This window comes from Aphis gossypii, chromosome 2 (genome assembly GCF_020184175.1).
Source record: "Aphis gossypii isolate Hap1 chromosome 2, ASM2018417v2, whole genome shotgun sequence".
NCBI classification, from domain to species: Eukaryota; Metazoa; Arthropoda; class Insecta; order Hemiptera; family Aphididae; genus Aphis; species Aphis gossypii.
Window position 1 is genome coordinate 38,193,819 of NC_065531.1, and position 23,240 is coordinate 38,217,058.

General features: G+C 32.2%; 1 protein-coding gene across 2 annotated transcripts in view; it reads right to left on the minus strand.

Moving 5' to 3' along the window:
• Positions 1 to 370: 370 nt before the first annotated feature.
• The window catches only part of LOC114131324 (leucine-rich repeat-containing protein 24), a 94,527-nt gene continuing 71,657 nt past the window's right edge, over positions 371 to 23,240 (minus strand). Inside the window, exons 1-6 of one of the 2 annotated variants that reach the window (XM_050198954.1) lie at positions 22,469 to 22,773; positions 20,573 to 20,663; positions 14,897 to 15,635; positions 14,284 to 14,694; positions 12,982 to 13,357; positions 371 to 3,303 (exon numbers count right to left, since the gene is read on the minus strand). In XM_050198954.1, coding sequence (XP_050054911.1) covers positions 2,354 to 3,303; positions 12,982 to 13,357; positions 14,284 to 14,694; positions 14,897 to 15,592 — 2,433 coding nt within the window. In that variant the 5' untranslated portion in view covers positions 15,593 to 15,635; positions 20,573 to 20,663; positions 22,469 to 22,773 and the 3' untranslated portion in view covers positions 371 to 2,353. Of the gene's footprint in view, positions 3,304 to 12,981; positions 13,358 to 14,283; positions 14,695 to 14,896; positions 15,636 to 20,572; positions 20,664 to 22,468; positions 22,774 to 23,240 lie in introns of those variants that run through there. The other variant, XM_050198953.1, reaches the window with a different exon arrangement.

Here is a 23,240-nt window from a genome sequence, read left to right on the forward strand (position 1 = left end):
ATTAGTGAGAAGTTCAGATTACAAACATTAAAAATTACATTAAGTGTAGGTAACGCCATTGTGTAACAGTAAAACAAATAAATTATGTTTAACATAGACAGTAATCACCAATTAGGTTGAAGATTTTTTATCCATTACAGTGCAAATAATATAATAATTTTATAAGAATTGAATTGAATTTATTAATTTATCAATTATTAAGAAAAATAAGTTCCTTCATTTAGTGATAAAATGTTATTGCAATATAGATAAAACTGAGTACTTTTCTTTCCTTCGAATTAAATTAAAACAATATTATAATATTTAGATACAAGTTAATACAACTATATTGATATACCTATATTATATTAAAAAAAAAAAAAAAACAACATTTAATTTCATTTGAAATGTTCTTATTGACATTTATTTATTTTTCATACAAAATATACTATAATATTAACACAAATAATAATATTTTATTTTATTTTTAAAATTAATATACATTTTCCAACTATAGTTGCAATATTAAATTTAATTTTAATTGAAACAACAAACATCTTTTTTACAACAGTAATAATTTATAAATTATACAATTACAATTTTGCCTCCACATTTTTCAGTCATTAGCGAGCACAATAATATAATATTTATGTAATTATAGAGAAATACTTTTGGTTAACCTTAGTTTAGCGACTCGCAAACCTTTGCTTTCCAAAGAATATCATCTTTAAACCTTTATGTATTTTAAGTAATAATAACTATAAACAAAACAAAATACAAAATAATAATAAAATAAAATATAAATACAGGAACTTTTACAAATTCAATTATTTCTACAAAAACCTTTTTGTTGGATGTCTTTGAAATTTGTTATTGGCAAGAGTCATGAAGAGGCCTTAATATGCTTATCAGATTACTTTACATTTCATAATAAACATATATTTATGATTAAACTATTTTACAATACCTATTATTGTATTTTTTAACATTGTTATGGAAAATCAAATTAACTGTAATCAAAAGTTATGTTAGCAAAATCAAACAAAAAAGATTAAACATTTTTTTTTTTACATAATATAATATTTAACATTTGTCATTTGACTAAAAAGTTTTAATTAATTAATACATATAAAATATAATATATAAGTTACACAAAGTTTAAAAATTATCAATATGTTTGTACAGTTAAAAAATAATGGTATTCAAAGCAAGTATAAAAAAACAAAATTTGTTAAAAAATATATTAAAAACACACACAAAAGAGTAAAATTGGACATTTATTAATTAAAATGCGTGTTATCACTGTTTTAAACAAAAATTGAAAAATATCCAATATAAATAATAACATAGTCCTAGAATAAACGAAAAATACATTAAAGATGCGTAAATTGTAAAATAAAATAATTGAAGGATCCATTGTAATGATCGGAAGTTATAATTACTTAATTAAATTTTTACTTTTCGACTACAGATTAAAAAAGGACCATAAATAACACCAACAAGACAATACATAATAATATATAGACAACAGAGGTTTATGAGAACAAACACATTTTATACATAATATACCGCCCACTATGTATGATACAACTATTTTTTTTTAAATTTTTTTTTTTTTTATTGACAATGACTGCGATAAAATCGAAATTGATTCATAGAAACATAATATTAACATAAACACATATACAAAAAAAAAAAAAAAAAATACAACACAATATAATATACTATCTTAGTACACAACACGTTCACAATTCGAAAACGAGCAACCTCATATTATTTAATATTCTCAACACTTTGTGCGCAATACATCGTTAAGTGAGTAGGCTTACACGAGAGGATTGCATTTTTTTACCGAGTTTTATGAATAAGACTCCGACTGATCCCCGAGGGGCTAACACATTATGCGTTCTTCAATTATTTATAACATATAAGAATAAAAACTTCGGGAGGAGGTAATCTTTATAAATACTTTTTAAACGAAACGAAAAACACTTTCTATATCGTGAACAATCGGACTACAACGACGACCGCGACACTGCGATATAATACATATATAAATATATAACTATAAAATAACACGCTTCGATTCTTTCATTTTAAATTATTTTTTATAAAACTTTAGTAGGAGAAGGACAAAAAACAAAAAAAATGAAACGATTGTATAGCAGCCGAAAAAAATATGGAAAACAAAAAACGTACAACGCCTTATGATGATGATGAATGAACGAAAAAAAAAATGTTTAGCATGTAATCGATAAATATGAGAACGGAAAAAAAAATACGAGTACGTAATAACATAATATCATATAATATTATATTATCATCATGGAAGTACAGAGGATTGGTTCGCGTGGCGCGCGCGAGGGAACGGGCCTTAGACTTCGGTACCGTCCTCGCCTTCGTCCTCGAACAACGGGCCGCCCTTCATTTTGGGCTTCGGCGGCGGTTTGGGCGGCACCTTGCGCTTGACGCTCGTCTGGCTGGCCGGCTTGAGCACGCCCGACTCCGGCGTGCCGACCCTGCTCGGCGCCCAGCTGCTCCTGTTCCTCGCGTCCATCTCCACCAGTGGCGAGTAGTTTGGAGGCAGCGCGTTGTGCTGCTGCGGCAGGCCGGACACGTGATGCGACGGCGGCGGCGGCGTTCCCTTGTCCGGCGACCTGGGCGCCGGCGACGGTACTCTGCGCGCGTCCTGCGAGTCGTCCCCGCCGAATCTGGGACCGCCGCGGTGTCCGCCGCCGCCGTGCAGCTTGGTCTTGTGCGGTAACGTCTGACTGTACTGAGGCTTGGGCCTGTGCACCCCGGCCGCCGCCGCCGCCGAGTCGGCCACCGCCTTGGTCAGCGACAGCACCGAACTGCCGTCGGCCGTGGTCCGCGGGCCCAGGTTGTCGTACACCGGTTCGCACAACCGGCCCACGCCCAGCGGGTCGTCCACGTGGCCGCCGATCGGCGTGGACGCGGACGCCCCGCCGACGCCGGTGCTGCTGGCCCAGCTGGGCACGCGCGGCCGCCGCGGAATGGTCACGTAGCCGGCCGGCGGCTGTGCGGGACGCGAGTTGAACGGCGATTGGGACCGGTTGTACGGCAGCGTTCCCGAGTAGATGGGACTGTGCAACGGCGACTGGAACGACGGGACGGTGGACACCACGCTGCCGGCCGGCGAACTGTGGCCGCCGCCGCCGCCGCCGCCTCGGGGGAACGCCAACAGGTCCGGTGGATGGGTTCCCTTCCGGTACGAGCGGCCGTTTCCCACGCTTATGCCGCTGCTGTCGATGATGTTGGCCAGCTCGTCGCCCGACTCGCCGTAAAATTGTTCGTCGGCATCGCCTAAAATACAGAAAACGAGACACGATTAGTATCAATATTATTATACGTTTAGTTGATAGATTATATATAAAATCGTAAATCGTAGACGAGTATAGTACATAATATCATATTATATAATATAGGAAACACGAAAAATCAAAGAAAAATAGCATTTTTACATTATTTATTTCTAACCTACGTAATATAGGTTTACGTTTATTTTACTGCAGATCGAATGCGTGTGCTCTAAATCGGCGACGTTAATGCGCACGAACAATATACAATATAATATAATATTACGCGATATATATTTTATGATAAACCGTCAGCCCGTGATTTTCTATTCCGTCGAAATTTAAACGAAACAGCCAAGCGAAACGTACGGAAACCAGGCAGACAAAAAAAAAAAATAAAAATAATAATAATAAAAAAAATATAAAAATCTAAGACTAAAATTGCGCATACAATAAATAAATAATTACGTTTGGTGGCCGTCTCGGGTTCATGCAACAGTCGAAGACGTTCCCAAGTTCCTAGTTAAATTTTATGCGCACATATAATACAAATCCTTAAATATTATATTATAGGGTTCTACTTTCTTTTAAATTTGTTAAATACAAACTTTCCGGCTTTATTGTTGTAGTAAAAGACTGCAGGAATGTACAATCATATGATCTTCTATTTAAGAGGCGTGTTTAGATTTTTTGAAATAAATCGTCTGTAAATTGTTTAAATAAGGGACGCTGTGATTTAAATTTTATTTTGATGTTTTATATTATTGAAATTTATTTAAGATACGATTTACTCGCTTAAATCCTTAAATGTCCACGAAAATTCATGCCGAAATAAAATTAATCCATCCTTAATAAGCTACAAGTTTATACGTACGTTACTAATAGCATTTTATTTAAATACGGTTTGTGTACTATATTTAAATATACGATCAACAGGATTGACCTACTTCTTTTTATAGTGCGTGCAAAAATGTCAGCTTCCCTAAATCGCTTTTCCCATACAAATATTTTGATACAAAATGATAACAGAATATTTTAAATTAAATTATAATACTACTACCTAATAATAGTAAACTAATTACCTAATTATTATATCGTATTCTAATATATTCATTATGGTTATTTTTTCTTTTAATCTATCGATCAATCGAAATTTTTTATACATGTGTTTTCTTTCTTATACGACGGAGTAACTCTATTAAAGTACCTATAGATAATAATTGTATAGTATTTTTTATTTTTTGATCTTTTGTGTATACGGCAAAACTTTTAAAAATACTTCCATATAATTAAACTTATTATAGTTTTAAATATTAATTATGCTGTGTAATACTGTATTCCGCAGGGGTTCGTTCATCCACGGGGAATTTTTTCCCGCAATATTTCTTCGACAATAAAAATGTTGTGATGAAGCGACCGCAATAGAATCGTTGTGTCGGTATAATTTTAATCCACGATTTCAGAGAAAAAACTTAATCAATCGAATATTTGATTCTGTAAGTATTTATTACACCTACACTGTGCCAATATGATAAAAAATAAATAAAGTATGATTGTTCAAGTATATTTTTAATATTATCTCGATTCAATTATTATACATCGTAATGTATGGGATTTTAAAATTTCGATTTTTTGTCGTATGAAAATGAAATCATTCATTTTAAATTTCGTGTGAAGTCGTATAAAAATAATTTCTATTCAAAATCACTCCTACGCACACCGACCGAGGAGCCCATTATACGCATGTGAAAAGAACGGACGAGACGGGGAGAACAATAAATAATACAACAAATCTACACACACACACACATCACAAGGTAATAGTAGTGTGCACCGCGTAAATAACTTTGGCGGGTGGTCCCTGGTGACATTTTCGATAAGAAAGACGTGTTTGTTAGAAAACTACGAAATATAAACGCACGCATTTTTGAATAATAACATCGATGAAGTAGGTTTATAATAATAATAATAATGTAAGCCTGCGATCGACCGACTGAAGTAAGAAAAATAAAAAATAATAATACCGAGAACGGGGGCTCGCGGGGAATGAATCCAAAGAGAAACTACCTCTATACGTGCTGTGTGTAATACAAAACGACACGCTACTGCTGTGTTTGGTCTGTTCTTCGTATATTACCTAAGCTTTTCTACGAAACCGTGGGCACGTCTGTTGGGGATGGTAAGGTATTCGAAACCGATCTCGGGAGGAAAGAGGAGTGCATGCGATACAATATATGGGTAATATTACTGATATATTGTGATCTTCGACAACGATTATTATATTGTATTATTGTACCATTTATATATATATTTTTTTGCCAGTGGCGTATTTACGGGGGGTGGTCCAGGGGCATTGGACCCCCCCCAGAAGAAAAAAACCGATACATATTCCTGCAGTATAGTTAAGTAATAAGCATAGAAGTTGGTATTGTGTATTGTATCTGACGACGATTTCCGAGTTACAGCTAAATATATAATGTGTGATGAAGGCAATAGGTATATATAGTTATTATAGTTTATATAAATTACTTAATTTTGTACAAACTCTGGACTCCCCCCCCCAGAAAACTTTTGAAAATACGCCACTGTTTTTCGCATTATATCTAGTTAGTGGAATCTGACTTATACTGAACGCCCCCGAATTCTACCTTTTTTCTCTTTCTCTCTCAGTCTCACCTAACAGGTCTCGGAATGGGAATAATACTGAATAAATGATATTTCAGAGCTATATTATGAGTCTTGAATTATATTCATAAATCATAATATTAATAGGTATATCGCAGAAGCGTACCCAGGAGAGCTACAGCTCTTCTCGAAGTAGTAGAGAAATTTAAAAATGTTTTCAATGCTTTTTGAGACTGTGACATATTACGTAAGACGCAACCACGTATTAAAATTGTAAATTGTGCAAAAGTTGTCTAAAATGTTATATATCTAAGGCATCGTATCCTATGAACGATCTTAGAGTCTTAATTAAATCTTCTTATATAACAAACTATCAGTCCCATCTCCCGAGGGTACAGGTTAAGTAAATTTTGACTACGTCACTTGTGATGTACGCTTTTTATTTTTGTAATGTTTAATAAAATATGCTTATTGAATCTGCAGTTATCTGTAGCGTTATATGTCGACAACGTAGGTGATAAACGCCACGTCATCGAAACGAACAATAAGCCCATTGGAAATATTATTATCGTTATTATCGCTCAATATTTTTATGGGAAATGATACGGTGGTAATAAATATTGATGTAATTATAAAATAATAAAAATTACTGCTATAATATAGTCGTCGTAGCAGTAGTACCTACAGCAGTTCTATAAACACATAATGTTTCTATTACCACCTATCCATCAATATGAGATTACCAAAATCTGATCGAATAAATTTTAATAATAGTAATACAGTCAATAATCGAATTATTTCGACGTAAGTGAGTTAAATATCTCAATCATAACTTATAAAAACTTTAAGGGGCAAGAAAAAACTTCAGCGAGTTACCGTGTTTCGATTGTAATATATTATTTTAAGCAGTACCTATAATATTCTGCATGAAATGAAAGTATGTGTTATATATGCGAAAACCAGCAAAACTAAAATATAATATATTGTATTGTTTGTTCTTCTTTGCTATTTGGAGTGTGCGTGCAATATTACCACAGTAAAAATCGTTAGTTAATACCTAGAAAAATGTTTTAAAAACGGTATTTGTACATATCAAACAGATTGTAGTAAAAATTAAATTTCATTTTTTAATGGGTGAACATTTCATAAAAATATCGTGTAAAATTGTAAAATTAATACATTTAAATCGCATGAGTTAACCAATAATTACAAAAATATATAATATCCGAAACGATGGGCTATTATATTACAGCAGCTATATCATGTTTGCGTGTGACCTTGTTCGTTACGAGCATTATGCATAATGCGCGCAATGGTCGCAGATTGATTCACCACAGTGCTATAATTGTGATTAAATAATGATATTATTAGTTATTACTGTTATTACTTATTATGAAGAACTAGATCTAGATCGTCAGGTCTGTGTTTCTGGACAATACGCACGGCGTGTTATCGATGTTTCGTATAATATTGCACTTTGAACGGAAACGGTAAAACAGAAGCGACGGTAGTGAACGCCAAACAGACAATAGAGAAAATGAAACGGAAAACAATAATATCTCGGAACATACAACAACTATTACAATATTATATATACGGCGGTTACAATAACAATGCTATATAGCTTCGCAATTGTTTTGGTCTGGTAGCGGAGTAAAAGTTCAGTGAACGGAAAATGTCCAAATCGGAATAAATGTACGTAGAACAAGTCAGAATAGCTTTTTTTTTTAAAAAATAATAATAATCTGTCATGTCCACCATAACATTCCACTCTACTAAATGCCACCTTGGACAAGGGTAATAGTGAAATGTCGACGATTTATTTCAAACTACGATTTTTTTGTTTATACGTCATAACTTATGTCTAACTTAAGGATGCCTAGTAATTAAAATTGCAAATTTTCTAAAACAAATTACCGAGAATAGCACTTTAATCCCAATTATTCGTGACAAATAATGTCACGAGATAACTTTACCTATGAACATGTATAATAGGTAGTTAACTTATTTAAAAACTTCCACAATTACGCAAATAAAACCAAAGGAAATCTGTATTTTATAAAATCGAAGAGAAAACATTTAAATCTATAGGTTTGAACCATGCCATGCCTATAATATAATAATTATTCCTAGAAGACCTACCAGACAATTAACAAAAAAATATTTTTCATATTAATTTGTATGTTATAAAAATATTTGGTACGTTGAAACAGTTAACTTATTATAGATACATATAAAAGGATTAGGAAAATGTAATGTTTTATTCAATTGCATTACACTTTCACCCCCTAAATAATATACGGAGACGAATAATAGATATAATACCACCGTGCTGTCACATTTTGTTTACACAGACTGGTGTATTTGTACACGTCGGAAATGTCTTTCGGTTACTAGGTATTACTAAACTCGCGCATGCCCAATGTTTAATAACGCATACATCAAACACTACACGGTCCAGGAGTAAGATTAGAAGATTACTTACACATAATTTCACATACCTATACACATAAATATATTATGACCTATATGAGGGATGGGTTCTCTGCCATTGTGATATAAAACGAGTTTCAAAAGACCCAACCACGCAGCTTACTGATATTTCTCCAAAACACGCTTTCTTTACGAAAATTGTATAATTTATAAGATTCAAAATTAAATTATAACTACCGCCATTTCTCTGAACTAACTATATTTTTGGCATTGAGAAACTTTTGGAGCACTATTGAATTTGAATGTAAACAACAACAATTAAAATACTTAAAAAAACATATACTCGTATGTTTGCAATACATCACGAATACATTATTGAGCGGAGAGAAGCGTAGACCTTTTGTAGTTCTGTCCCCCCAGTTCGGTGCAATTTATTTTTGCTATCTCCTCTTAAACTACTGAATCAATTGTCATAAAACTTAAAATATTTATTCACGATTGTCTGAAGGGTTCATAGATAAGGTTTGGCATTTCTAAATTTTGTTATTAATTAATTATGATTAATTACTCATTTACACATTTACACATTTTATGAGCATGTATTGGGGTTTTTCTAAGTGCGCGCGCGCGTGTGTGTGTTTATTTTATGATCCTTTAGTCCCACGTACAATTAAGTATCTTCATGCAACGAAATATACTTATGTATATATAATATATACCTATATCAATATTGTGATGTATTCTGATAATTTTACATTTCGTTAAATATATATGAAAATTTGATTAACTCGCTACTCATCGCTCCGCCCCATTTTTGTCTACTAACCTGCATTCATAGTTTATTTATTGCCCAAAAACCAAAAATCGAGAGAAAATGAACTAATGGCGAATAAAATAATTAGATTATATAATATTGTTTCAACATGTTTCCAATCTTTTATATTATTACAATCATGCATAACATAAACGATACATTATAAATTTTTAATTGGCGCAGCCGGCTAGAGACTATACTTTGTAGGCCTATAGCCATGGTAAGGTATTTTGAATAAATTGTAGACAAGTACATGCGTCAGATACCAAGAGAAACGGCGGAGAAGATTTAATAAAATAGTGTTAATGATAATTGTATACAAACATAGATATTATAGAATGGATTGGCCTTAAGTTCCCGAATGATAAGTTATGGGGTTATATATATTTTTATATCATGAATAATAGTAATTTTTTTATACAAAGGATATATGTAAATAAGGTTCACAGTTGTGTCCAAAAGTTGATATATCCAACTATGGGCCCTAAAAATCATGATAAGCGACTGATACTATGATTGAAACTGCCAATCAGAATACCATAAAAGGCACAAGATATCACGACATAGCTGTGAACTCAGCTTTAAACATTAATTAATTAATATGTTTAAATTTCAATTTATTAATGTTAAAACTTAAAAAGGAAAAAATTCTTAATTTTTATAATTCAATTAATAAACATTATTAGTAGATAGTCTACAACTATGTCATTTGTCATGTATTAATTTGTATTAATTTTTATAATTCAATTAATAAACATTATTAGTAGATAGTCTACAACTATGTCATTTGTCATGTATTGTATTGTTTGTATCATATTCTGATTGGATATTGTAATCATGGTATCATTCACTAACCATGACTTACCGTGAGTTGGGCCGAATGCATCTTTTGGACATAACAAGATGTAGCTGTGAACCCAGTTTAAGTCGGAATAGTTATACCTAATTGGTTACTACTTATAATACTATATAATAGTAATAATGGTGGAGCATAAACCTATGCACTTCGCGAACGCTACTACATGGGAAATTATAATAGGGATGGTCTACATCCATTATATATATTATCTATGTACCTATACAAAAACTAAATACATAAATAATATAATATTATTGTCTTAAACAATAAATATATATATTATTATAAACAAACGTGCACCGCGGCTTGCTTAAGACTGTACACAAAATTGCAGAGACGCGACAATGGTGGCCGTCGTCTTTTGTCTTTACCTATCATCCCTGAAAGTGGGATTTTTTTATCATCACCGTCGTCGCCGTCTCCTTGCCGCGGAGATCCGTCGAAGGTGTAAGGTCGTTTGCCGGTTCATTCTTTGGTGTGGTGATTCACTGTTGCAGCAGGTGGGTGACGCGTACGATACACCAACCACCACCGCACCCGGTCGTCGAGCAAACGACAATATTAATTTCATTAATTCTTTTTTACAACTTGGCATACAATAAGTATACGACACAGGCGTGTGCGTGTGTGAGCGGTAAATATATATTGTATATTATATTTTGCGAGCCGACTATAGGTAAGGCAACACGAACACGCGACGGACATTATAATAATATATACAATATTATATTATTATATTGCGATGATAATAATATTATAAATGTTTAAATAGGCGAAACGAATTTCGTGTTTGGTTTTGTGATAAAAAAAAAAAGAAGAAAAATATAGTCGTAAAAGAAAGGGCACACGCACGCGCCCGACCCGCAATAAAGTTGCATAGATTGCGTGTAAACAGCAGCAGCGAAAAATTAAACGGATATTGAATTTCAGCGGCGCGCCTAGATGTGAGTGCGAATACTTCTCCGATATAATATGTAATATAACAACCTACCAACAATATCTACCTAACTCGAATTTCTTTGCGTCATTATTTTTTCTGAGATTAATTTATAAACTCGATTTCTATGCGTATTGACATCATGTGACGCGTGCATATATAGGTAAAAGTATATAATACTAATAATATACGCAATTTCCATAAGAAAACCTATAATAATATACAGTATACTACTTCGTTCTCGTACATTAAATTATGGTTTAATCATCACGAAATCATTGGCAATACTTTTGAAATAATAAATGACGGGTGTTGGGGATCTTCTTTCGATCAAATACAATCAGAATATTTTGACGTGATCCTGTCCAACCAAAAATGAATATAATATATTCTAGGTGTTGTATGTTGTATACATTGTGCAAGGCACACTGTTTCGATTGTTTCGAGCCACTTAGCTCTATATAATTGGCTTAAACGCCCACTCAGCGCGGTTTTTTGTGGAAAATCGAAAAATAATGTACAAGCTATCGTTCAAATACAATATAGGTATTTATTCGATCGGAAAAAAACTTTTCTCTCTCAAATGATTAATAAAATACTTTAAATTTTTATTGATATATTTATATAATTTTGAACTTGTCAATAACTTAACTTCTAAAATATTTATTCACGCCTTCAAGGCAATATTTTTGAAAATTTAATTATAAATGTATAAATACTGAGTTCACGAAGACAAAAAGGGTCTCTAAGGAAAATAAATGAATCCGTTTGTTGAATACATACATACTATCTATAAACCTAGTGCGCGCGCATATGACATCAAGCCAACCAGAAAAGAAACATTCCAAGTATTATTATACCCACACAATACGCAAACCTCTACGTCGCCGGACATGAATGATTTGGTTCACTTTTTTGGGTTGAGTAGTACCTACACATGGGACAACGACATGGCGCGTCGTTAAGACGAAAACACACTGCGATCGATATATTTAATTGACAGTTTTGGTAAAATGACAATGATTACGATAAAGCGAGTGTAATAACCTAACCTTGCCAGTTTGTTTGTGCGATAATCCACTTCGAAAAGACCAGGGATGGTTAACGTTTTTAGAAGAAAAATATAATAGAACAATAACAAAAAAATGCCAAAAATTGAAAAAATATAAATTCTAAATCAAAAATAAAACTGAAAATAGATTTAATATTTTGTATACCTAATAACCAATATAATATTTGGTATATACCTCTAACACTTTAATGTTAAATTATTTTCCTTAAATTGCATTTTTACTTTAGAACAGCGGTTCTCAAACTGTGATGCGTGTACCACTAGTGGTACGCGAAAGACTATATGGTGGTGAGTGTAAGGCCAAATGGTGGTAGAACGGAAAATTAAAAATAAATATTTGATTCTGATCTTATTGAAAATTTGTTATTTAATTCATATCTTATTTCAAAAAACTAATAAACAAAAACAATTATATTGTAGTATTTTACTGCCATATTATTTAAAATAAATAAATTTAACTAAAATGTAAAGTATTTGATTGTACAATTTGGATCGTTCTATTTTTAGTCATTAGTAGTACATGACTGATTAATAATACACCTAAGTGGTACGCAAAAAAAAAAAGTTTGAGAACCGCTACTTTAGAATCATTTTTTCAATAAACAATATAATAATAATTATATAGGTAATATACGTGTGTACTAATAAACTTTTAAAATACAAAGACATTTTAAGTTTTAAATAATTTATCTATTTTTAATTTGAAATGAGTTTTGTATTGTACTATTGTATAAATTGAAAAAAATACGAAATTCTCAAAAATGTTGAAAGTATACGATATGCATACAAAAATAACGATTTTAAAAACGTTTAACAAATATGATATTGTGTACATATTTTATCAATAAAAATAAAAATCAAAAACTTAAAACGTTTTCCATCCCTGCCGAAAAATATAATGTCTATATTATAATATTAGTATGACACGTAAGGGTAGATACTGACCGCTAACGGAAGTCTCGTCTAGTAAATTCCTCTTCAGTTCGGTCATTTCGGTGCCAGTAGGTGATGATTCATATCTTCTGGGCGGTTTTTGAACCGGATTCACGACCGCCAAAAGGCTCTTTTGCTGTTCAGATGGTTCGGACACTAGCGACGTGACATGATTATGATGGTTGGGCACATCGCCATTTGAAAAGCCGTTGGCGTGTAATTTTTTAGACAGCACACCGCCACCCCCCGGCCGACGTCGGTAACAGCATAAACAACACACGATTAACAGCAGGATGATGATGAAAATTCCGGCTACTAGGCCGATGATGATGGGCAGCGATTCTTTCATGCTGACTGAACCACCCAGGATGCTTTTGTTACTACTGCCCTGTAATCGGTAAAGGTAATAGGTTTTAAATATGCCAAACAACAATAACAGTTTTAACATTATTATTTATTATCATTAAACAATTGCGAGTTACGACTAAAACTAAAACGTAAGAAATGTGTTTTTATTTTTTCGTCTAAAAACCATCTCAGCACAGACATCTAATGTTCTTTACATGCCTGTTAATATCGTTGCAGTCTTAGTATTTTTTGTCTAACATAAATCAATAAAAAATTGCCTCTTAAATAAACTACAAATTAAGCTCAAATTACCTATGGTTATTTCAAGGTAAAAAGGGTACCCGCGGTCAAGTAGTCTAAAAAAGATGAGCTCAAATGATTTATGGCAGTTGTGGGATAAAAAAGGTACCCGCCACAAACGGACAATGACCATAGTTTACCGTAGAGCTGTAATATGATTGCGTACGTTTTACCTTTTTACCTGCAAAAAACGCAACGAGATTGCACTCCATAAAATATAGATATTGTCCTCTTTAACATTTCCTAATACATTATTTAAAAAAATATTAATACATGGAAAAATAAACATTTATGTATTCCCAATACCTATATATGAAATAAAGATATATTTGTATACATTTCAAAACCCATATTCTATAAACTATAATATAATAACCAAGTATATTATATAAAGTACGTATTTAGGTGTATTTTTAAATAGTGTATTGTGTATATGTCATTATATGAAACAATTTTCAACAAATCCAAAAATTTATTTTTGTTGTTAGCCCTAAGTCTGTAAAATTGTTTAACTATTATTAATACTTAAATTTTATAGAACACAATCGTGTTGCATTTTTTTTTTTTTTATGAAAAAAGGTAAAACCGGCGCAATATTGTTGCAGCGTTACTGTGACGTAGTAATGATTGCCATGACCACGGGAGGGGAGTAGACCGTATAGGTACCTGAACGATGACGGTGATTTTACGCTCTTCCAGCCCGGCAGGGTTTTGTGCGATGCATTTGAATTCGGATTTGCCAATCAAACGGGATCGAGACACAGTTAGATTTATCCACTTGGCCATGGTGTTGTCTACGTTCTCGTAAACCGTGAATTTGTAATCGCCGTGTGAATAATTTGATATGGGCCGGTTGTTAAATACCCACTGGACGCTTGGCATCGGCTCTCCGTATATCTTACAACCGATAGTCATCAGCTCGTCGTCGTCCAGCTGAAATGTAGAACTCTGGGCAGGATACTGAATGACTGGCTGACATGCAAAGTCGTCCGGTTTGATATCACCCCATAGCTTGTTCAGCAGCCTCGGTGGTTCGGCGCACGATGCTGTTTTGAAATAGAGGTTTTTATTCATAACCTGAAAAAGAAAAGAAATCTTTATAGTAATTGTACCTTTTGGTTACAAGGCTAGATATAATAACTAAAAGACCTTTTAATTTAAAATAACTTTATGGATTTTTGAAAAAAAGCTTTAACAACGATTTTTTTCTTTAAGTTTAGATATTTTAAATTGTCTACAATATAAGCAATAATGGATACGTAGTGTATAGTATACAAACCAAATTCATAAAAGGCCTAAGCTTGCAGTCACATCGCCATGGGTTGTTGGTGATTTCCAAGTTTATCAGACTAGGCACGGACTCTAGGACCTCGGCCTTAATATTAGTCAACTGGTTGCCATTCAACTCTAAGCTGTTGAACTTGGTGACGTTGTAGAATGTTTTGGGCTCAATATCCGTAATCAAGCACGCGTTAAGCTCAACCGTTTGTAGGAAAGACATATTGTTGAACAGACCGTTCCGTAGCCGCTGTATAAGGTTATGGTTCAAATAGATCTTGCGTAACCGGAACGGATCCCGGAATGTGGCCGGGTGCAGTACGTGAATGTTGTTGTCGCTTAGGTCTAGCTCGATGAGTATCTCCAGGCCGCGGAATGCGTCCTTGTCGACAAGTTCGATGGAACAGCTCCGCGCAATTAGCTTGTGCAGATTGATCAAGCCCACCTCTCGGAACGCATCCTTATTCATCTCCAGTATTTTGTTGTTGGACAGATCGAGCACCTGCATCTCATTGCTCAGGTTTTTCGGTATGCTAGTGAGACCCGAGCTAATGCACTCAGCCGTCTTCTGGCCACTGACCCATTTACATCGGCACGTTTGCTGGTTGCACACAGTGACCCAGTCCAATTCGGATGCCGAGTGTAACACGATGGGCACCCACAACAGCAGCGTGATCAATTTATACAGGTAGATCATTGCTTACGCATAACAGCTGGCACTTGTGTATGATGACGATGACCTGTGTGCATCGTTAGCAAACCAAAAAAAAAATTTAAAAATTAATTATTATTATAAATTAATAATTTTCACATACACATTTCGGACTGAAAGGAGAGTATATTATATTTATTCTGGATTCATGTGGACGTGGGAATTTAAACATTTGAATAAGTTTTTCGACGATATTGTAAAATGCCATTCTAGGTGACACAAAGTTGGAGTGGGAAGAAGGCTAGTCTAAAATTAATAAAAGTTTCAAGTTAAATTTTTATTTTAGAATTTTCAAAGCTTCAGCAACACGTGCGCTGTACGTTACACATATTATGTTATTTGAAACTATCGGCAATCATAATTATTATTCCCAAGTTCAACAAATCAAAGTATGTAACCACCTCTTACAAACCCATAAGCTTACTACCAATTCTCGTTAAGTTATCCGAGAAAATCGTAAGAGTAAGAATAAAATCAATACTTTGAACCAACTAATAACATAATTACACTTCAGATATAAATATTCGACTGTACGTACACTAAATTCGCAGACTAACGGACCAAACTTCATCTTCATTCAAAAAACAGTACTGCCTGTAGGTATTCTTAGACGTGGCATAGGCGTTTGACCAGGCATAGAATGATGTTCTACTCTTTAGACTTATATTGTTCTTCCCTGCACCATATTATTTAATAATTTGTTCATATTTAGAAAACCGAATTTTCATAACCTGATGTGTTAATTCAGAATCGTTATATTATCATATTATTCCCCAAGGTCCCGATTTATTCAATGTTTATACGGCTGATATTCTTAAAATCTCAAATGCTATTATGGCTACCTATGCAGGTTATACAGCAATCTTTTCACCGGGAAATGACTGTAGAAACCGTACATTTTCTAAAAACACATTTAAATTTAATTGATGAGTGGTTATCCAATTGGAGAATTCAGATTAACCTTTACCAAGAAATATCAATCCCAATACCCTCAGAGATTAAATATCTCGGTATTATACTTGATAAAACATTGACATAGGATCCTCACATCAAATCTAAAAGGAAAATCTTCAATGGTCAAGTTAATTTATTTAGCACAATTTTGAAATCAAAACTAACTTTTCACACAAATATTGCAATCTACAAATTCCTATTAAGACCAGTTTAGTCTTATACAACCCACATTCGACTTGTGTAAGACCATCCCAAAAACGTACCCAGGAAGTTTTCCAATCCATCATTATATCCGTCTTATCTCTTCTGCAAAATGGTGTGTATCCAATTCTACATTTCAAAATGATTTAAATTAGCAACAGTTAACCAATTAGCCACAGAACATTAAAAATAATTTCACTCTAACCCTCTAATTGCTGAACTTGCATCAAACTTAATTCTTGGAAATCTCATATGCCGCCTAAGAGTAAATGGGGTTGAGATTAATTGAATGATTAATGCGGCCAACTAACTATTTATAAATAATTTAAGTAAAATAAAAAAAAACCTTAAAAAATTTAACGTTATATCACTGAATGGTTTCTCTCCTCATGTATATATTGTTATGTATATTATTTTCATTTTCTGATTTGCTTATTATGCTTCGTTACATAGATTGTAAATATTATTTTTAATAAGTATTACTTAATAAAAAATATTATAAAAAAAAAAGGTATGAACTTGAACTAAATTCTTTGTCGCTTATAACAAAAATTACGAAGACGTACATTTAAAATTCAAGGAATAAGACATATAATCGTATTTAACGGAATTGACGTGACTACGTGACGAAACGCAGTATGAGTAAGTCACGTTCAAGTTTCTTTCAATTTCTTAAACTAACCAAAAACATTGAACAATTTCAATATAAATTATGTTCTATATGCATTTAATACAATATATCTACCAGATGGGGCCCTCGTGTATTTATCCATACTTAGGTATATGATATTACTATACATGATATATAATATGATATTTGTTGTACTCACTATAAATAAATAAGTACGAGGATGTGTAGTCATATTATCAACGTGAAGCATAGAACACCGATTATTTTAGTAAAGTGTGTCGTATTTTGTATTATTTCAAAAACAAAATACGAACATATTTTAAAATTTCAGTCAGGAAATATTAATACTCGAAATAGAAATTCTATTCAATTTGTGTGATTTAAATTGGAGTTAATCAAATTAATTTATTATTATGAAGTATTTTGTAAGTTTCAAGAGTAAAGTGAACCAAGTTTGGGTTGATTGACTAACACAAGTAAGTTATAACTTAATGAACATATTTATTGTCTTATTGTAATGATTCAGTGTCGGAAAATAAGAAGAATATAGTTTGGACGATTAATAATTCCAGTACGAGGAAATGTTTAAGTATATATTCGCACGTGGGGTTTTTTTTAGATTCATACATGTCCCAATGTTTGCATATTATGTTGAAAATTCCCAACGGATTATATAGTGAATACGTATAGGTAGTTCATTCACGATTCAATTCAAATCAAATATCATACAATAATATACTAAAACTAAAATTCACACATGTTTATTCGATTTCTAAGTAAATGTGTAGTTTTGAGTAAATAATAATAATTTTGAGCTTTGGTACACAAATCCGCACTTCCACGGAGAAAAAATATATGTAAACGTAATACAAATAAAACATTTATCACATTCATCGATTATTTTAGTATTTGCGTTAATAAAACGAATATTGAAATTGGTAATTTATTTAATTTTAAATGAGCGATTTTATAAAAACTATATATTATAATGCATGAAGAAAAAGAGTAAGTTTGTTTTATTCGTAAAATGTAAATAACATATCAAGTTTTGATAAATATAAAAAATAATTATAAATCGCATTCGTATGCCAAGCTTATATTTATGTATATTTAATTAATTTCCAATTAGGGTAGGAATGTGTTTAAAATAAATTGTTATAAACATGTGTTAAAAACAAACATAAAATTGTATTTTAATTTTTACATGAAATAAATATTTGTTCATAGATCAGGGTATACACAACCATGGTGTAGATAATATATAAATGATATTACTTTATAATGTATCTAGATACCTACAAACTTAAAACAAGGTTTAAATTAAATTTTTTTTCTATTAATTGTTTAAAATATAAAAAAAAATTAACGTTTTAAACACAAATAAAACGTTTGTTTTTTTATATCTGTTTTTAATTTTTCTAACTCTATCAATTATAATAACGATACATTACATTCTAATGGAAACCGCCATCTATAAAACTTAATTTATGGGCTGGATAAATAAATGATTAATTTAATTTTAAATATTGTTCCATCTATAGACTATTCGTCTGTAATCTATTTGTTTGAAGTATTAAATATTTAATTTGCATAAAATATCAATAATAATAATAATATACAAAATAGCAGCATATTATCAGGTACCTACATGGATTTTAAAATTACGTTCCACATGATGTAATTTTTAATTATAACTCTTAGGTATAATATCATGACTCATTTCCCTACTGTTTAATGAATTTAATTTAATAATTCATATTTATACAATGAAAATATATTCTTGACGGCATTGGTAGTAATAATATTCTACAATTAGGCTTTAGGAGTAGCAATTGTAGAATAAACGAAAATAGCAATAGTTTATGGTAAATATTGATTTTATAAAAAATGACTATTATGAAATCAATGATGATGGAAACTAAAATAAAAAAATTTGGAAACTGTGTATAAATAATATAAACATCACTTGAGGTCTACACGCATTAGGAATTAAATGAGGCCATTAAATTATACAAATACACGCGTACTAAATATGCGATATGTATAAATATGTAGTTGCCAGTTATAAATATTGTTCATCGGCATAAAAAATAGGAAAAAACCATGTAGGTACCTTTTTAATATGCACCATATACAGTTCAATGAATCTTCATTTAAATTGAACACGGATTTTTTTTGTGTGTTTTCCATAATAATAATTATTAAATGTTAATTGTTTTTATTCTAAATCTGCGAAGGATCAGACACACGGCATTGTATTATAATATATGAATCATTTATATTTGCTGGCTAACGACGTTAAAAGTTTTTTATTTATTTTACTCTGTTTTGTAGTAATTAATGACGCAGATATTTAAAATGCGATCAAAAAAAAAAAAAAAATTCATTAAAATTATATATTTATGTACGCCATACATGTTAAACCACTATATTGAAACAACAGCAGCACATCAAAATAAGTTTCAAACGAATCCGTTTATTTGTTTTTTACCGGTTTAAAAAAAATAATTTATGATTCTAGTACAGAAGATACTTACACACTAAGGTGTTCTCAATAACAAAGCATTATTTAATATTTTCGTTCATAGTATAATATAACTAGGCGACAAATCGTATAAATAACGTCAAGAAAATGTTTCAGTTGGTGGATTTTTTTTAATCTTTTAATAGAACGTAGATGCAGAAAACGATTACTTATCAGTATTATTGGTTAAATAATATAAAAAAATTAATTAGAAGTTAAGAAATATTTTTATGACGTTTTTTAGTGTCAAAAATATGGAATAAGGTCAAAATGTGGATATTATTGCAGGCGATGAAAAAATATATTTTACAAAAACTTTTTACTTGTTAAACATTTTTTATTTAAAATTAAGCACGATTATCAGTGATAAAATGTAATTGACAGATAAAAAATCGAACGGAAAATTACAACGTAAATTTCTATGACTGAGAGTAAGGGTTCCATGATTTAAAACTAATAAAGTTATAATATTATATTCAATTCTAAACAGAACATCGGAACACATACTTATACATAGGTAATAATAGTATGAACATTCCACTGTATAGGCGGATACAATTTAGATTATAACATCGAGTTCAAACGGATGTTAATTGGGAATTTAAAAATGGTTAAAATAGACAGATTAAAAAACCTTGTGGTTTAGCGCACTTACGTCAACAGTCAACACGTCTCAAAGCTGGTTATCCGACGATATAATGGCTGCTCCCACTCCTTGCCAGCCGATATCGCAAAGTTCCATACTCCTGAAACACATAATAACGAATGGCGTCAGTACAACAATTTATTCATTGTATATAATGTATCATATATACGAAGGGAAATCAGTGCATTATCTATTTATCTCCGGAGGAAAAACGATTACACAATAGTGACGCGTCAACTTCGCGACACATAATAATATAATAATATACGCACAATGCACATTTAATCGATTATTATTATTGTTACTCGCATATAGAAATTAAAATGTGGACGCGGCTAATTAAGAGACGTGTACTCATCATAAAAATTATGTAACGAGTGTTATAGAGGTATACACTGAGTAAGTGTGCAGACTTTTGAGTAGTTGACTATGATTAAAAACACAAAAATATACATTTAAAATTTCTTTTGCAAAATAATAATGACAAAAATTGATTATTCAGATAGTAATGATGAGCAATCAATTTTTAAGATGGGGAGGAAAGGAAATCGGTTTTACGCAAAAGATAATCGTTTATATTTTTATTATAATAACGTGGAGGTCTAGTGAGGAAAGGGGAGAAGAAACTCTGATGATAAAACTGAAGTAATTTAATAACGAAATAATATGTTATTTTCCGTTCGTCCGTGTCATAAAAGTGTACTCCTAATTTACAAGGCGTTATACAGATTACCATTTTGAAAAGTAGTGCGAATAGACTTTTGGCTTTTCAGTTCTCGTCGTTCCGAACGAAATCTTAACATCAATATTACGGTTATTTACGTAAATAACCGTGATAAATATTAAAAAATGAACTCTTTGTTTATAATATGATATTCTACACATTTTAAGATTTATAGATAATATTATCTATAAACCTTGATTCACATTGCGTTATTACAGTCTTTATGTTTTATGCGAACGGTCAATATTGAATTTTAATAATATAAAACCAGCGTGATAATTTCATTATAATATTTTACCCGTGTCCAGACAAGCTCATATATTTTAATAATTGCCATTAATCATATTTAAAACCTATACGGGGGGTGAAAGGAGGGGCCAACTCTGGAAAGGATCTGAATATCGTAATACCAGATAAAACGATATTTGGTTTGATATTTACGAGTAGTTTTTACTGCGGAAATAAAAACGACAATATTAAGTAATAAAAGTATGAGGACCGTGATTGGAGCTTTAGGTAGAGATCAAATAAACGGTGTAGTCGTCGCAGTGGCGAATTCAAGGAAAGGCCTAGTCCGCAAATAATATAAAGGACCCCCCCCTCAAAAAAAAAAAAAAATTTAGGGGTAGTTTTATATTTTTGTAAATATTTTGGGTTAAATTATTATCATTATAAAATAATTAATTGTGAATTAATTAGGGACACCTATCAAAATAGGTTGCTTTATTTCAAGCGAAATATTGCATTCACAATGGAATTTTAAGAAAACAAAATGTAAAGATGAATATAATTTTAAAAAATACTATGCAGCAGTAAAGCTTCCTATAGTATATTCTATAATAGCACTCTGTTCTTATTGTAAATTATTTGTTTTGTAATATTTACAATTCTAAACGTTAATAATATATATACATTGTAAATATAGGTACGCGTATTGTAGTTGTGTCGTCTGTCGATGCACACATGGTACAATCATTTCGGCTTGATTTATTGGATCGAATAAATGCTCGTTTTAATTTTTTGTCATATACAAGTAGTTAAAAAAAAATTGTTAAGAACCGTGTCCTAAGGGGGGGGGGGTTAAGCGGCAAGGCCCCCGTTCGCAATGTCTACACGTTATATTCTGTTATACAAATTCTGCACCATTAATATACGATTATTTATAACATATAATATATTACCTATGTTTAGAAATGTACGTGTCGTCTGCAACCGAAACGGACTTATTTCGAATTTTGCTTGTATGCGCACGCACGTACGGGCTTCCAAAATTCGGCGGACCGCGACGTACGAAACACAACTGTAATATTATTATTATAATTATAATAATAATTTATACGACAATAGGGTCGCGGCCGACTGGCGCGCGCGCGCACACAACCGTCGAGGAAAAATTATACGACGAACGAGCGAACGAGTGCGTATGGTGATCGGCTGCGGCGGTCGCCGCACGTTTTCGTCGCTACACCGTCGGACGACGCGCACTGACTGAACCTGTTCTGCGCGGTACACGGCCAACAGACAGCCAGCGGTACCTGCACACCACGAGCGCATATAGAATGCACATCTCGAGTTTTTTTGCATTGTGATATGCGTACACTGCGATGTACGCGAACAACGATACTTTTGAGGCCGCGAGAATTTCCACGCGGCAGTCCGACCACACGACAACATTTATTAAACGCGACCGGATGGCTTAGGAATAGTTTTAAACAATCAATATATATATAAGTAACGACACAAAAATTTACACCGATGCAATTACTAAAATAACTAATTAAATGCATAAACATAATTTTAAGCAAACTTTAAACTATTCCAATCGAGAAACAATTAAAAAACTTCAAGGTTTATATAATATTATGATATACGGAAATTATTTTATCGAATTCAAGCCAATAGAAAACCTACGACAAACGAAAGAAAAATAATTTAATCATCCCTGCTATAGGC